Source organism: Piliocolobus tephrosceles, chromosome 11, assembly GCF_002776525.5.
Source record: "Piliocolobus tephrosceles isolate RC106 chromosome 11, ASM277652v3, whole genome shotgun sequence".
NCBI classification, from domain to species: domain Eukaryota; kingdom Metazoa; phylum Chordata; class Mammalia; order Primates; family Cercopithecidae; genus Piliocolobus; species Piliocolobus tephrosceles.
In genome coordinates this window covers 29,256,173-29,272,422 of record NC_045444.1, presented here as the reverse complement: position 1 = coordinate 29,272,422, position 16,250 = coordinate 29,256,173, and the positions used below count along the sequence as shown (strand labels likewise).

Below are 16,250 nucleotides of genomic sequence, written 5' to 3'. Positions count from 1 at the left end.
TCAAAGCTAGAATATTGTGTGGCAACTGAAAGAAAAAGTGAAACATTTCTAGTTTGGAGAATGTGTGTGTGTGTGTGTGTGTGTGTGTGTGTGTGTGTGTGTGTGGTTTGTATGTGTGTCTGTCTGTCCCTGTGTTCAGCTGGTAACTCTTAACATTTTGGGATCTACATTGGGATCTACAATGTTACAAATTTCCCAACTGAGAGAAGGCATCACTTTGGAGTTGGCTCTTCTGGTGCCACCGTGAACATCACAGATTTGCTAATATTTAGTAGAAGCAAGGCAAGCTCTGGTCGGAGAAGCTGGATAGCATCTGGGTTATGATGAAGGTGTAAGTTCTATAATAAAGTCACAGGCTTTGGACTATCCAAGTGGGGTTGGGCTTGACAACAGCCGGCAGAACAAAGGAGAAATGTCATGAGATAAAGGAAATGGGATCCCTGGTTCGTGAAGCAAGAGAATATCCTGTCATATTATCTTAAATATGTTTGGTACTGTGTGAAATTCTCAAAGCAAAATATTAAAGCAGAATGAAGATGGCTGCTTTAAGACAATAATTTGAAATGGCTTTTCCAGAGAAGTGGAAAGATCAGTGAGAATGAACAGCAAGGTCCTCTGAGACTGTTATCTAAAGGACACTCTGATTATATTCTAATATGATAATACCAGTGAACTTGATACTGTGGCCAGGGACTCTGTAAATAAGTGCATTTCATGAAATTCTTTTTACAATTGCCATGGTGAAGATATAACTTTTCCCTCCATTTCATAGATGTGGAAATGGAGGCCTAGAGCGGTTACATATTTGCTCTAAGTCTAGATAGTAAATGGTGGAGACAGGATTTGAATAGAGGTGGTGGTGTGTGGTGCAGGGAGAAACTTTAGCTTAGCTGATGAGAGTAGACTTCCCTGAGGAATTGACAGAGGAGTAGCAATCTGGGAGAGTGTGTTCAGTAGAGAGATGGAGCAGTCAAAGACCTTCAGTGTGCTTGGGGTATTCAAAGAAGAGCCAGGGTACCAATGGGCTGGAATGCAATGGGCGAGGCAGGGAACAGTAAATGATGAAGTTGGAGAGCTTCTGGGTGACCAGATCATAAATGACTCTGAAGACCTTGGAAGGAATTTGGATTTTTCTCAAAATGAAATGCAAGCCAGTTATATCAGTTTGCCTGTATTTTAGAATTAGAATCATGCTGGGTTGGGTGAGAGAAAAAAATGAATATGGGAAATAGGAGAGCCCATTCTCCTAGAGATGGCCTGAGCCAGAGTTGGGGGTAAGTGGGCAGATATTTTGGAAGACTCATCAGCGGTGATCATAATGTGGTGTCAAGCAAGGCATAAGAAATGAGGCAGAAGCCTCAGGGTAGGATAGAAGGCCTCCCAACCTTCAGTTTTATTACAATCTATTGATGCAGTGAAGTTGATAACAGGCAGTGAAAACCAGCCACTCAATTCCACTATTAGAGGAATAGGTCAAGATAACTGATTTCCACTTAAGTTTTGAGGAGAAGTTTTGCCTTTTGTTATCTATTTTTTAAAAGCAGGTCTATTCAGTAGAAGTAAGCGATGCTAGGGAAGCTGACTCATGAAGGCGGCCTGGCTGGTTGCTCAGCTTGAAGAGTTTATTGCTTTGAAAAAGTGACCTTAAGTAGCTGGAAGAAAGGAGTGCAAGTAAAACAAAAGTTTTAAGGAAAAGCAAAAAGACAAGTGCCACATTTTCTAATGGAGGTGATGTCTCACCACTCAGTTAATTTCTGAGTCAAGGCCCAATTTTAATTCTTAATCACCTTCTAGTTTTACTTATAAAGGACTTTTCATTAAGCCAAATTAAGGAGATGGAGGTCCAGTTGTTTATCATCTAGCACTAAACCATTCCTACAAAAAGACACCTGTGCAAGCCATTTGGCTCTAGTCAAGTATTTTTTTTCAATTTAATTATGAATATAATTAGAATGAGTTAAGAGACAAGCTAGGCATTAGCCATAAAATTTCTGCGTGTGTGCGTGCACACACACACACACATTAAAAAGCAACCACAACAAAAATACCAGGTCTGTGAGAATGTTAGCTTGCAGTGGAAACAAAAAAAAAAAAAAAAAAAAAAAAAAGGGTTTGTAAAATTTACCTTTGTTTCAGTTTCAAATTTCCTTGAAATGGTGCAATAGAGGATATTTTTATACTGCATTATTTTGACATCTCTGGTTTCTTTGTGATGAACCTTTACACCCTGCTCTTTCTCTGGTTTTAAAGCAATTTGTCACTATCATGCTTTCATGTTTAGCAACTGTTTTTAGTCAAGTGCCTTGCAAGCTCTGTTTCTTTTCTCCTAAAGAGTGTCATCATGGAGTTGATGATGCATCAGAAATAGTTTGACCAAAGGGCAAGATAAAGTCAAGAGTAAAGAAAATATTTGCAGATATACTTGACTGTCTTTTCCCCCCACAATTACCTATTGAAAATATACTCTAAAGGCAAAATGAAATAAAGGCCATAGGGGGAAAAAACCATTAGAACATGCAATAGGTACTTTTTGCCATAGGGCAATGTATGTAACTTAAATTATTTTTATATGATGATGGTGTGACTGACGTATAGACAGGGATATGAGTTCTGTTTCAGGACTAGGCATAGGATAATCTCTATGTTTGGTGACTAATAGTCTGCATTTCAATGGTGCTCAGTTGATCTTATGGGTGCCATTTCGCACAACTTGTTTTACTCCTTAATTAATCATCATTTAAAAAACCAGGCATTTAAAAAACACTGTCTTCAAAGGCATGTGTGATTGTGGCCTTTAAATTGAAGACTTGTATGTAACATCATTACTATCTCAATTGAGCACCAACTTGCCTAATCTCTGTGTCCTACGCATACATACATTCATATGTATATGTATATATATATGAACACAATATATATGTTTATATGTTTTTATATATTCCTATTAGATATAATATTTACTTAGTCAAGCCAGAAACAAAACACAAAAGAGACAGTACTGGAACCATACAATTGTTTTTGATCAAGGAGTTAGCATTGACTGCATTCTAATAATGGAAAATATATGGAACATTGCCCAGGAGTGGGAGGAAAAGTTATTTTTGTATACAAAAGGCAACTTTGGAAACTTACAATTCAACAAATCAACAACTGCCAGCTCACATACCCTGATTTGATTGTTACACATTGTATACATGTATCAAACCATCATATTCTACCCCATAAATATGTACAATTATGCATCAATTTAAAATAATAAAAGCTAAAACAGCTAGAGAAAAATTAAACACCTTAAGACAGAATATATTTAAAAATGCAAAATTCTAAAAATAATAACTGCAATGCCTGAGATTAAAAAAAATTCACTGGCTGAGACTAACAACAGATGTTGAAGAAAATAATTTTAGTGCACGAAGGCACAACAAGATCCATAAAGGACAAAATGGACAAACTGGACTTTAGCAAAATTAAACATGTTTGCTCTTCTGAAAACACTGTTAAAAGAAGGAAAACAAAGCCATAGAATGGGTGAAAATATTGGCAAGTTATATATTTGATAAAGAACTAACATTGAGAATATATAAGGAACTCTTGAAACTCAATAGCAAAGAAATAGTCAATTTTTTTGAAAATGTAGAAGGTTTCTTAACTGCAGAAAATAACGGAATGGTCAATAAGCACATGAAAAGATGCTTAGCATCATTAACCTTTAGTGAAATGCAAATTAAACCACAAGATACCACTTCACACATAGAATGGCTAAAATTAAAAACACTGACCACACCAAGTGTTCCTGAGGATGTGGGGAAACTGGAACTCTCGTATACTGTTGACAGGAATTGAAAAATGGTGCAATGACTTTGGAAAACAGCTTAGCAATTTCTTAAAAACTTCATATATACCTACCATATGAACAAGCTCTCTACTTCTAAGTATCACCAGGAAGACTAAAAGCATTTGTCCACACAAAAATTTGTACGTAAATGTTCACAGATTTGTAAATGCTTCACTTGTAACAATCAAAGACTAGAAACAACCCAAATATCCATCAACAAATAAACAAATTGTGTTATATTCAAATAATGAAATATTACTCATTAATGAAAAATGAACTCTTAATATAACATGAATACATCTCAAAATAATTATATTCAATGAAAAAAGCCCCTGCCCAAAAGAGTGCATACTGTATGATTCCATTTATATAAAATTCTAGAAAATGTAAATATATCAATAGTGAGAGAAAGCAGATCAGTGGTGGCTTGGGATGGGAGTGCACAGCAGGTGGAAAGGGGAAGGAAAGAGGATTACCAAGGATTAAGAGGAAACTTTTGGGAATAATAGGGATGTTCTTTATCTTGGTGGTGGTGCATACATTTGTCAAAACGTTGGTAAGTTACGCTTTTAAAACATGCAGTTCATTGTATGCCAATTCTAGTACAGCTAGAAAAAAATCCTCAATTATTAAAACTTAAAAATAAACTATAGAAAGATGAAGGAAAGGGTGGGAAGGAGTACATGCTCACCTTATGAAGTTAGCTGATATTGTTGAATGTTGATGAAACAATAAAAAGAGGTTTAGGCATATTATTTAGCTTGCAATTATAATAATATGGCTACCATATACTAAAAGAAGTGGAGTAGAATGAAACAATATTAGGTAACGGACATTATCCATGGTTGATAAATCAAAAGTAGAGATATTATCTAGAGTTATGAAAGTAACCAGAAGAGATGAAAATTAAAATCATTAAATGAGGTTTCCTCTCATGAATAGGTCAGGGGATATGATGTGATAGGCCCAATCCATTGCTTTTCATGCTAACTTCTGTAAGATTTTTGTTTGTTGAATATTGTAATTTGATCAAGTAAAGAATTATAAGAATCTTAAATTAAAATAGTTATTCATATGAAATAGAAAAGTAATTTTGTGTACATATAAATAAATTTCAAAAGATGTTGAGCAATTGATCATAGAAATCAGAGTGCAGGGTTAAAATGTACTCAGAGAAGTCAACATTTAAGGCATGAAAGCTTTGAATATCTAGTACTAAATATTGAAACATCACTCACTCTTGGAAGGTTCAACTTTATTTCTAACCTGAAACTCCAATATTGAAATTTCTGACCATTAATTTAATTCTAAACTCAGCTTTTAAAATGTAGAAAAAAATGCTTGTAGTCTTATATAAGATGACATAGGACATATGGGTCTTCTGTAGGATGATATAAAATACAGATATTTGGCAATAGCTATTGCTCAAGGCAATATACAATGATACAAAGTATTTATGTTTGTATGTGAATGCCAAGTCTAGTTTTTTGAGCTATGTGCATTTAGAACTCTTCTAAAAATTAATTTCTTTTTCAATCATTTACTGAGTGCCTAACATGGAGTAAGAAAATACTGATCTATTTCATTCTCATAGTAACTTTATGAGCTAGAAATTATTGTGTAGATGATCTTTCCATTTCTCCAATATCTCCTGCTTTCTTATTTTGAGAATTAAATGAGACAATTATTAGACATGCCAATGGGTTTTTCTCCTCCCTTTCTCTTTTTCAGGAACTTTGGAAAAATGCAGACATTAAAACAGAGAAAAACATTGCTTGTTGTCTTTTTTTCTTTGGATCTGTAGAGTTACCAGAAGAAAAAGATGGGAACAGAGGTAAAGTTAGTACATTTGCTAGGATTTAGATCTACTGGAAATGTCTGGACCCCTGCAGGCCTCTAGCCACAAGATTGCATCACCTATCATAAAACTCCCTGGCTGTGCTTTTCTACTGAGTTCACATTTACAGTACTAATAATGCCTTCAGCACAAGTCATTTCCAGGGAATTAAGTCCTTGCAGTCAGTGGGTTAAATCCCCATGAAATAACCTGCAGGTGACCCAATTGGATTGACCTCAAGTACAGAATTTCAGATCAATAGCCGCTGTACTTGGATTCTGAGACATAAAACAATCCCTAGTGTTTTTGTTACCCCAGTGAGTATTATCAGACAAGGGATTACTATGGCAATTGCAGGGTCTTATGATATTAATGGGTTTTTTTTTTTTTTTGTCCAAAAAGAAATTATTTTAAAAAGTAAATGCCTTCTGTTCACTCTTCCTGGACTATGTGATAACTTTCAAACATATAATAAAAATTATTCAGATGGCACCAGTGGTCATTAATTGCTTGTACTAGAAATAACATTTTTTCCTCAGATGCAAAGTATTCCAGGTGGATGCAAAATTCCGTTGGGTCTAACCACCTTTTAACTCTTCCATGAAAGGGTAACAGATCTCCCAATATGGGGCCAAATAAAAATGTTAACGCTTCACAAACTGGACTTGGGGGTAATAAAAAAGGGAAATAATGTTATGACAACATGTACCACGACATCAACTGACGTGATATTTTACTTGTGTGTAACCAAAAAACAGAAACCATTTTAAGTATTTGCACCAACAGAGGAAATTAATTTGATGCAGAGAATTGGCTGCCCATATAAAGAAGAAGCTGAGAGCCAGATAAGGAAGAGTAGATTAATCAAGAAAGTAGACACACCAGGAAGCCACTACCTTCTCCAGGCTGGAAAAGCAAAGAAAGGAGAGTCTGTGTCACCAGATGGAAGCTGAAACCAGAGGGGGCCTGTCTGGTCAAAGCTGAAGCTGTAAAGCAGAAGGAGCCTCACGCTGAAAAGCTACCTGAGGCAGATGGGTGGCAAGAGTGAACGGGTTGGGGATAAACTAATAAACTGCTGGCCTTTGTCTTCTCTCTCTTTCTGCTATCTCCTTCCAGTGGCTTTGACCGGGTGCAATAGCACCTCAAGAGCACATGTAAGGTTAGAGATTTCTCAAAGAACTTAAAACTGAGCTACCATTGGGCCCAGCAATCCCATTACTGGGTATATATCCAGAAGGAAACAAATCGTTCTACCAAAAAGACACAAGCACTTGCATGTCCATCGCAGCACTATACACAATAGCAAAGATATGGAATGAACCTAGGTGCCCAATGATGGTGGACTGGATAAAGAAAATGTGGTACATACACACAGAATACTACACAGCCATTAAAAAAAAAAATGAAATCATGTCCTGTGGAGCAACATGGATACAGCTGGAGGCCATTATCCTAAGCAAATTAATGCAGAGAAAGAAAACCAAATACCCCAAGTTCTTATAAATGGGAGCTGAACACTGGGTACACATGGACATTAAGATGGCAACAATAGACACTGGGGACAACTAGATGGGAGAGGGAGGGAGGGGAGCAAGAGCTGAAAAACTTGGGTAGTATGCTCTATACCTGGGTGATGACATTGTTTGTACCCTAACCCTCAGCATCACACAGTATACTCAGCTAACAAACCTGCACATGTACCTTCTCAATCTGAAATAAACGTAAAAAAAAAAAAAAAAAACCCACTAATAAAAAAAGCATCTGCAAAATACAGCTGGCTAGGACCAACCCTCCTACGGTACAGAGAAGAAAAGGGAAGAACTAGAATCTGAGGACAAAGAGGCTGGGTCTGGGCCTCTTTGTCCTCAATTCATCCTCTTCTGTGAATTTACTTTACCTGGTTGGTCCCTTTCCATATAAAGCCGAAAACTCGTGAGTGGATCTGTTGAGTTTCTCACCGTATAGATTTTTACAAGAGGCTATGTAAGCTATGATAAAGCCCTGCAACGGGGTATAAATGTTCTTAAAATTTTGAAAGATTTTTTTAATACAATTGGTACACATGGAGAGAAAGTATTTCCTCTGGTGTGGTTTTTACCATTGCCAAGAAACTAGGTGGCCATTCTCTTATTGCTTAAGAATATTTAAATGTGAATTACAACCTACAGTTTTTCCTAGTTTTAGAACACAAGGACTAGCTTCAAGGTTATATAAAAAACACATGGGTTAGTAAATGTACTAACATCCAACATCATAACATATTTCTCAGCCCCATTATGATCCCTCCATTTTACATATTAAAAAATAATGACATTCTACTATTCGGTTGTGAGTTGAAGCAAGGCTGCTGAGTGTCCTAGTCCATTTGGCCTACTATAAACAATGCCATAAATTTAGCAATTTATAAACAACAGAGATTTCTTTCTCACCATTCTGGAGTCTTGGAAGTATGAGACCAAGTTGACAGCAGATTTAATGTATTGGTGAGGGCCCACTCTCGGCTAATAGATGGCAACTTCTAGTTGTACCATCACATGGTGGAAGAAGATATAGGTTTCTCTTGGGCTTCTTTTAAAAGGTCACTAATCCCACTCACGAGGGCTCTGCCTTAATGACCTAATCTCCATCTAAAGCCTCCATCTCTTAATACCATCACCTTGAGGGTGAGAACTTCAACATATACATTTTGATGGGACACAAACTTTCAGACCATAATGAGAGGTGAAGCCAGCTGAAATTCCTCGGTCCAGTGGGGACTTGGAGAAGTTTTCTGTCTTACAAGAGGATTGTAAAAACGAACAAATCAGCACTCTGTAGCTAGCAATGGGATTGTAAATGCACCAACCAGTGCTCTGTAAAATGCACCAATCAGCAGGATTCTAAAAGTAGCCAATCATGGGGAGGATTGAAAAAAGGGCATTCTGATAGGACAGAAACAGAACACGGGAAGGGGCAAATAAGGGAATAAAAGCTGGCCACCCCAGCCAGCAGCGGCAACTCGCGCAGGTTCCCGTCCACCCTGTGGAAGCTTTATCCTTTCACTCTTCACAATAAACCCTGCTACCACTCACTCTTTGGGTCCGTGCCATCTTTAAGGCTGTAACACTTACCTAGAAGGTCTACGGCTCCATTCTTGAAGTCAGCGAGACCACAAACCCACCGGTAGGAACCAGCTCCCGACACAATAACACTGAGTTTGATTCTCCTTGCCTTGAACAATGAAGGAAGAAGTCTCTCTCTTCTCTTCCAAATTACATTATCAAACAAAGCTCATATGGAGAAACATTGTTAGCACTGTTTGTGCACCCTCTTACATTTTTAAAGGACTTTCTTAGGCACTTTCTTATTCATTCTCATCATAACCCATTTTATCCGTGTTGGCAGAAACCCTTGCCAGAGCCATCAATCCCAATAGTCTGCTGCCTGCCTCAACTCTGCCATGTTCCATTCTTATCATGCCTATATTTCTGAAATTCTATACAATTTGGACTTAAGTCTAGAATATCCCTGAGATGATCCTACACCTTAGAGAAATTCAAAGGACATACTCTCATGTGGGTTCTGAGGGCCTGCTTTCCATATCTCTCAAGCTAAGAAAATGACTTTCCTAATATCTTTAGAATCAGGTGAACTAAAAGAAGCTTAAATGATGGTTAACCTAGTTATAGCCCCCAAATAGCACACACCGAAGTAAGTTTCCAAATGAGATCATCTTCACTTGAGTGTGTGGAGATCATGATGTGAAATTTATATGACTTCTTTAAATGTACACAATCAGAAATAGGCATCTAAACGCAAAGTCCCTCCAATTTCCTACCAGAACACTGTCCCAGCATTGTAAGTTGATTGGGTGTTCCAAGAAAGAATATCAGAAAAAGCTGTTACGGAAATGCCCGCTTGTTTATATTTTATTTCTTCTTTTCAAATGAAGTTAAGAGAGCCTGTGTAACTATGAAACATTGCTCTTCTGAAGAAGTAGAGGGCTCACGAGATGACGTCATGACAAGGGATAAGAGTTCCAGCCTCAACTCAAAACCCATAGTTAGAGTATTGTTACTATATTCAACAACAACAGCAGCAGCAATAACAACAAAATCTGAAACTGAGCAAGCAACAAGACCTTGGTAGAGAAATTTCTTCTTTTTCTTGATACCATTTTGCCAGAGCTTTAAACAAGGGTGAAGGCTTTGTGAATGACAGAATTAGAGGGCATATTGAGGGGCTGTTTTCCAACACAGGACCCCCAAATCTCCAATTCTACTAATGGGAACACTGCACATCCAGCCATCCAAGATCAGACCTCCTGAGTACAGCAATTTTTTTTTTTTCTTGGAGATTTGTCTCATTAGGATTTTAATTAAGCTCCTGCCAGGCTTGCAAAGTTTTTAATTTTACCTTTCTTTCTTCTTTCTTTTTCTTCCTTAAATCAGCTGGCTTGCCAGGAAACTTTTTCCAAGCTGTCACAGTTACAGTAAGCATACCCTAAGATATTAAATTTAGAGACATACCAGTAGCTGCTTCTCGAAGGATTAATAGCACAAGCACTCTTGCATTTGGAAAAGATTTTCATTGATTTATTCATTCATTTATTCACTTTTACCTAAGTGTATGTGTGTTTTATGAATTAAAAAAGCAGAAAAGGAAGCTTCATGGAGTGTACAATGACTACTGGTTAGTAAAGATATAACTCACTCTCTTATAAAGTCACCAGTTTAACAGAAGAAACTTGCCATTACTTAATTTGATAATCACACTGCTCATAAGCAAATTATGGCTGTTTGCTAGTGTTGGTGGGTGAAGGGTGAGTGAACCAAGAGAACATGATGTCTTAGTTGATAATTTAACACATATTTCACGAAATGTAATATTTAATTCACTTGGGGTTCTTTTCAAGACCCCTTTTTATTCAAACTCATTGCAATTCTGAAAGTATAAAGGCAGAGACGAGGGGTGCACACGGTGAACCCTTTAAAGCAGATTTGATGAGACACTATTTTCATTTGAGGACGCTTAAATTGACTACCTTAAATAGGATGTCATACTTTTTTTCCTAATTAAAAAAAAAAAAAAAGAAGAAAGAAACCTCAGATAATACTGCAGGGCCGGAAATAAAACAAGCCATCAAAACACAAAACGAAAACGTAAGATATGGAGCATCGGGGATACTATCTGTTCCCCATGATTATTATTATAATCATTCTTATTATTTACTTAATAATTCCAGGATGTCAGGTTATTCCACCACCTGCCCTTTTCTGTGAGGTACTTACTGATCGCTTCCACAAACCGCTCAAAGAAACTGTAAGGGAAGAGCGGCTCAGGCAGCTCCCGGAAAAACATCTTCAGTGCTCCGGTGACAACGTGGATGTCCTCCCACTGGCTGTCGTCCAAATTCAGCTTCTCTTCTGGGAAAACACGAGGAGAAATGGAACAACTGGTTTTAATGAAACAATTACAAGACACTAATTATTATGTTAATGTTTGCCTACTATCATCAGCAACCGTTAACAGCCTTCTGCACCTAGAGGTTTGGTGCTGTGCATGTTTTTTTTTTTTTTTTCCCTCCCTCTTTCCGTAGGAAGGGAACATTTTCAATGGAATACCATCTGTAGGAATGCAGCTAACAAAAAACAAGAGACACAAAGAGACAGTGCCATTGACACAGTATGTCAGATACATTTATTCCCATAATGCATCAGTATGAAAATTAGCATCACAGCTCAACATGATTCAAAGCTATTTGGTTTTGAGGCCGAGGGGCTAAGAGTTGCCAATGATGGCCGGCTCAAGGGACCAGCCTAAAGGCCTTGCTGAGCCAACAAGAGACATATGCTAAACATGGCAATAGAAAATGAGTTATTGCTTTACATGTGTTAGCCTTGCTATGTACAAGGGAATAATGGGTAACACTTTTTCCCTTTTTTTTGCCTGAATATAAAGTCAGCAAGGAATAGAATACTGAGTGAGAAAGGATATTAATTCTTTCTTACTGCTTCAAAATCTTTTTTTTTTTTTTTAGTTTTCATCTCAGTGAGGAAAATATGCCCAGCAACAATATTAGACAGACCCCTGTTGGCCTACGTAGGCTATGCAAAGCTGTCAAAAATGATAACACACTAAAGACAAACCACAAGTGCTTACCAACTCTTTTTAGAAACAACAGAAGTATTTGCTTGGGAAGCTTGAGCTAGTGGAAATGTTGAAATATTAAAGAAAGTAAAAGCCGAAATGAAGGTTGTAGTAGAAATAAAGTGTGCTGGGCAATTATTTTTGTCCTTTTCACCCTCAATATGAATGTCTGGAATTAGTCTCACCCAAGAAGTGGATGCATTCACGTCTGAAAGGGACATCTTGACATAAAATGAAAAGGAAGCAAGGTACAAAGTCACTGCTGTCGAGCCAAATGATTTGTCTTTCTAAACGGGCAACATGGAAAAGGTTTTGGATTCTGGGCTTCATGAAAACTTAAACTAATCATTTTAGACGATCTGGGGGTTAACTGAAAAGCTGAGAATCCTGGCAAACACTGAGGTATTTGGTCAACTGAAAATTTGTTTCTTTACTGATGTCTTGGGCTCGCATTCACATGTCCCTTGGATGTCAGTTTTATGAATGCAGAGGAGCATTTTGCACCAAAATGTAAGAAAAGCCGAGAATTGTCACTGTAGGGATTCTCTGCATGGGCTGTTTTGCTAATAATGTTCATGTCCTTTTAAAAATATTAGCCCAAATCTTCAGCAGATCTTTTTTTTTTTTTTTTTTTTTTAAATAAATGAACGATCGTTTCCAAGGCTTATAGTAAGTGGTGTTCCTCCTCAACAGTGTGTTTGCAAAGAGAAGACATGAAGGTGAATGTGTTTATTTCAGATGGGCTAATCTTTCCTTTCAGTCTTCATTCCTACCTCAATCATAACACAATAATATGATCCACAACAAAATCAGCAGAGGAGACCTTCTTTCTGCCCTGCGATCATTTTTGATTGATTGTATTTCAACAATTAGTCTTTTATTTGGCTACACACTATTGAAATAGGCCGACAGCATCTTAGCAGGCCAGCTTTAAACAGTCAACTGTTAACAATAGCATCAAAAAGGGAGACCTGATGGGGTTTACTGTCACTTTAAAGAACGGGGTTTTCACATTGTTGAAATCTGTCAGATATTTTGAAATGTCCCTCTCACTATGGTGCCACACCCCCTGTGTGCCCTTATAATAAAATTGGTTTTACTCCTGATTAAATCATTTTCTCCCTACCCACTACCATACTTCTCATAATGGACCTGTGTGCTCTACAGCTGGTGTTCTTCCCATGGTACCAATTCTTACTTTATCTTTTAAGCACTTTGCTGCTAAGATCTCATGCAGAGTGCTTATGTTTTGTTAAGAGCTTCATTCTTAGAGAAATAGCTTAACACATGTTCTAAAAATGTTGTACAACTTATTGCTTAAAACACATTTAGAAAATGTATAAGTACTGTAGCTTTGGCACTGAACTTTAAGTGGAAACTAAACACACACACAAACACACACACACACACACACACACACATATCTCAACCAAAAATTTATCAGAAAAGTCCAACACAAAATGCCATTTTGGTGCACAAGTTTGAAATTGCTAAAGGAAAGTGTTCAGCAGGTAAAAAAGAGAATGATTTTAGCTTGACCAAGGAAACACCGCCACCAACAAATAATGGCTTAACCAAAGGAAAACAGCATTAATATTACTCATCTCCACATTAATATCAGTTAATTCAAGTGAACATGAAAATTGAATGTAGTGATAAAGAAAATTTACCAATGAATAGATATCATTTGATTATATCTACTTAAAATACCATATAATATTAACTGTATCACCTAAACCAACATTCCTACTATAGATTCCTATGTAGTTTCCATTTAAAGAAATAATAATAATTTGTAGCCCTTCAGCAAATAGCTTAAATAGGCAATATGGCAAATAGTTGGAAAGAGTATTTTGAAATATAATACTAATTTTTATATCAAGTTTTCATAATCAACCAAGGTTAAGATCCCTTGTAAACTAGATGATGTTAAGGCAAATTTTGCAAGGTCACTGTAGTTTATCTAAACATGAAGTTATGTCCATATAGTATGTCTTCTCATGAAGCCAACCAGTCTTCAAGATGAACTAACCATAACCCTATCCTGGTGTTAACAGGTATTATTGCAAATGTATTTGCATTATTTGATAAGCATTTTCTAACTAGATTCTATACAGTGATGATGTCTTATACTTTTCCCTTTTCTAATAGTGTTTCTCAAAAGCACCACACTATTGACATTTGGGGCTGGAAAATCCTTTGTGGTGGGGACTGTCTTTTACATTCTAGTATTTTTAGCAGTATCCCTGACCTTAATCCATTAGAGGCCAGTAGTATTTCCCAGTGGGGATGATGAAAATTATGTCTAGAGATTGCCACGTATCTCCCCATCGTGCAAAATTATTCTTGGTTGAGAGCCACTATAGTGAAGTTCATAAGTGTCTATAGAAGTCACTCAACAAAGATTTATGAAGTTTACCATAGGTGGGCAGGAAACTAGAAAATTAGATACACACGTATTAATATTTCTTTAATATGAACTTAAGAGTTGGTAATTATTCTTGACAAAATCATAACTTTTTATAGAACAAAATCCGTATGAACTCATTCAGGGTACTTCGCAATGAAAGCAATAACCAACAATTACTTAGAGCTTACACTGTACTAGGGACTGTGCTATGCACTCTACATTCATTATCTAATTTAATGTTTTCAGCAAGGTAATGAGGAAGATGCTACTGTTATCATCATATCCATTTTACAGATAGGGAAAGTGAGGCATAGGTAGATTAAACAATTTTCCCATGGCTGCCAAGTGATGAAACCAGGATAAATAGCCAGTAAGCCCCCACTATGTTTAAAATCACTGTGTTCAGACTTAATCTTGGCTGACAGAAGCAGAAAGGGAAAAGGCAAATAAACAGTAATTGCGAATGGTAGTTGATTGACTATTATGTCAAGATCGTAATTTCTACATTTTACCCTTAAATGTCTTACTTGAGGCTATGCTTTTACCTGTAAACTGACTCTCATCTTTGGTAATTACTGACTTGTAGAAGGCACAGATTCTTATATAAACAGATACAAAACAAATTGGTAATAAAAAGCAACTGCATTAGGAAATGGGCAGAGATGGAGCAAATTGTTAGGTAGCAATGGAGTGAAGAGGAAATATGATAGAGTAGGAAAAAGACCATACAAAACACTCATTCCAGGACTGGATTCACCACTAATTCATTGTATATCTATCTATCTATTTATTTATTTATTTATTTGTAAAATGAAGATAAAAGGATAATTGTTGGTATCAAGTGGGAAAATGTATCTGAAAAACATTTTAAAGTGTGAGGAAACAAACATATCCAATATGTCACCAGAATGAGGCAGGTGAATAAAGGCCAAAATGGTAAAATAAAAAAGAGACTAAGGCAACTGAAACATTGAACAAACATTGTAAGCCAGCCTGGTTGTTTTAGAGGATTTATCTCAGTGTGATGCAGTTTCTTGAATGGGATCAACAAAAACGACATTGCTATAAAGAACTACCTGGGCCTGGTTAATTTACAAAGAAAAGAAGTTTAATTGGCTCATGGTTCTGCAGGCTGTAGAGGAAGCATAACTGGGGAGGCCTCAGTAAACTTCCAATCATGGGAAAAGGTGAAGGGGAAGCAAGCACATCTTCACATGGCCAGCAGCAGAGAAAAAGTGAAGAGGAAAGTGCTACACACTTTTAAACAGCCAGATCTTGTGAGAACTTACTATCACGAGGACAGCAAGAGGGATATCCATCTCCACGATCCAATCACCTCCCACCAGGTCCCTCCCCCAACATTGGGGATTACAATTCAACACAATTCAGCATGACATCTGGGTAGGGACACAGAGCCAAAGCATATCACATGTTATAGTCCAATCCTAGGAAGACGTCTGGTTGAACCACAATGTCTCACAATCCTTTTAATCTGTGCTGGTTTCTTCTGGCCCTCTAATTAGGTTATCTCAAATTCATTTTGGTTATTGTTTTGCCTTAAAGCATATAAACAGAATTAAAGATAGGCTAAGCTCTACAATGCAAATACCATGTGACTTTTATGAGATCACACACATATACACACAACCTAAATGTTGTACCCAAACAAGGTTATCTTGAAATGCTCTTTCTTGAAGAGTCTTTAGGGCATATTTTAAGTAAAAACTTATTTATATCAAGCTTTAAAAATATATTTGAAAGAAAAAATGTGACAGTAGCTATTAGGAACAATTTTTCTTAAAAAGAAGAACTGAAAGATGAACCTTTGATAGCCATAGTAGGTCAATGGTAGTTTCCAAGGAAAAGGGGGCATTTAAATATCATTAAGAGTTTCATTACTGTCCAGGTACAACGGCTCATGCCTGTAATACCAGCACTTTAGGAGGCTGAGGTGGGCAGATCACCTGAGGCCAGGAGTTTGAGACCAACCTGGCCAAAATGGTGAAACCCTGTGTGCACTAAAGATAACAAAAATTAGC

The 16,250-nt window shown here is 36.9% G+C and overlaps 1 protein-coding gene across 2 annotated transcripts in view; it reads right to left on the bottom strand.

Annotated features, from left to right (window-relative positions):
* The window catches only part of ARHGAP15 (Rho GTPase activating protein 15), a 630,028-nt gene that overhangs the window by 127,527 nt on the left and 486,251 nt on the right, over positions 1-16,250 (bottom strand). For both annotated transcript variants that reach the window (XM_023217490.1, XM_023217491.2), the window contains exon 12: positions 10,943-11,077. In XM_023217490.1, the coding sequence (XP_023073258.1) occupies positions 10,943-11,077 (135 nt within the window). The remainder of the gene's footprint in view (positions 1-10,942; positions 11,078-16,250) is intronic.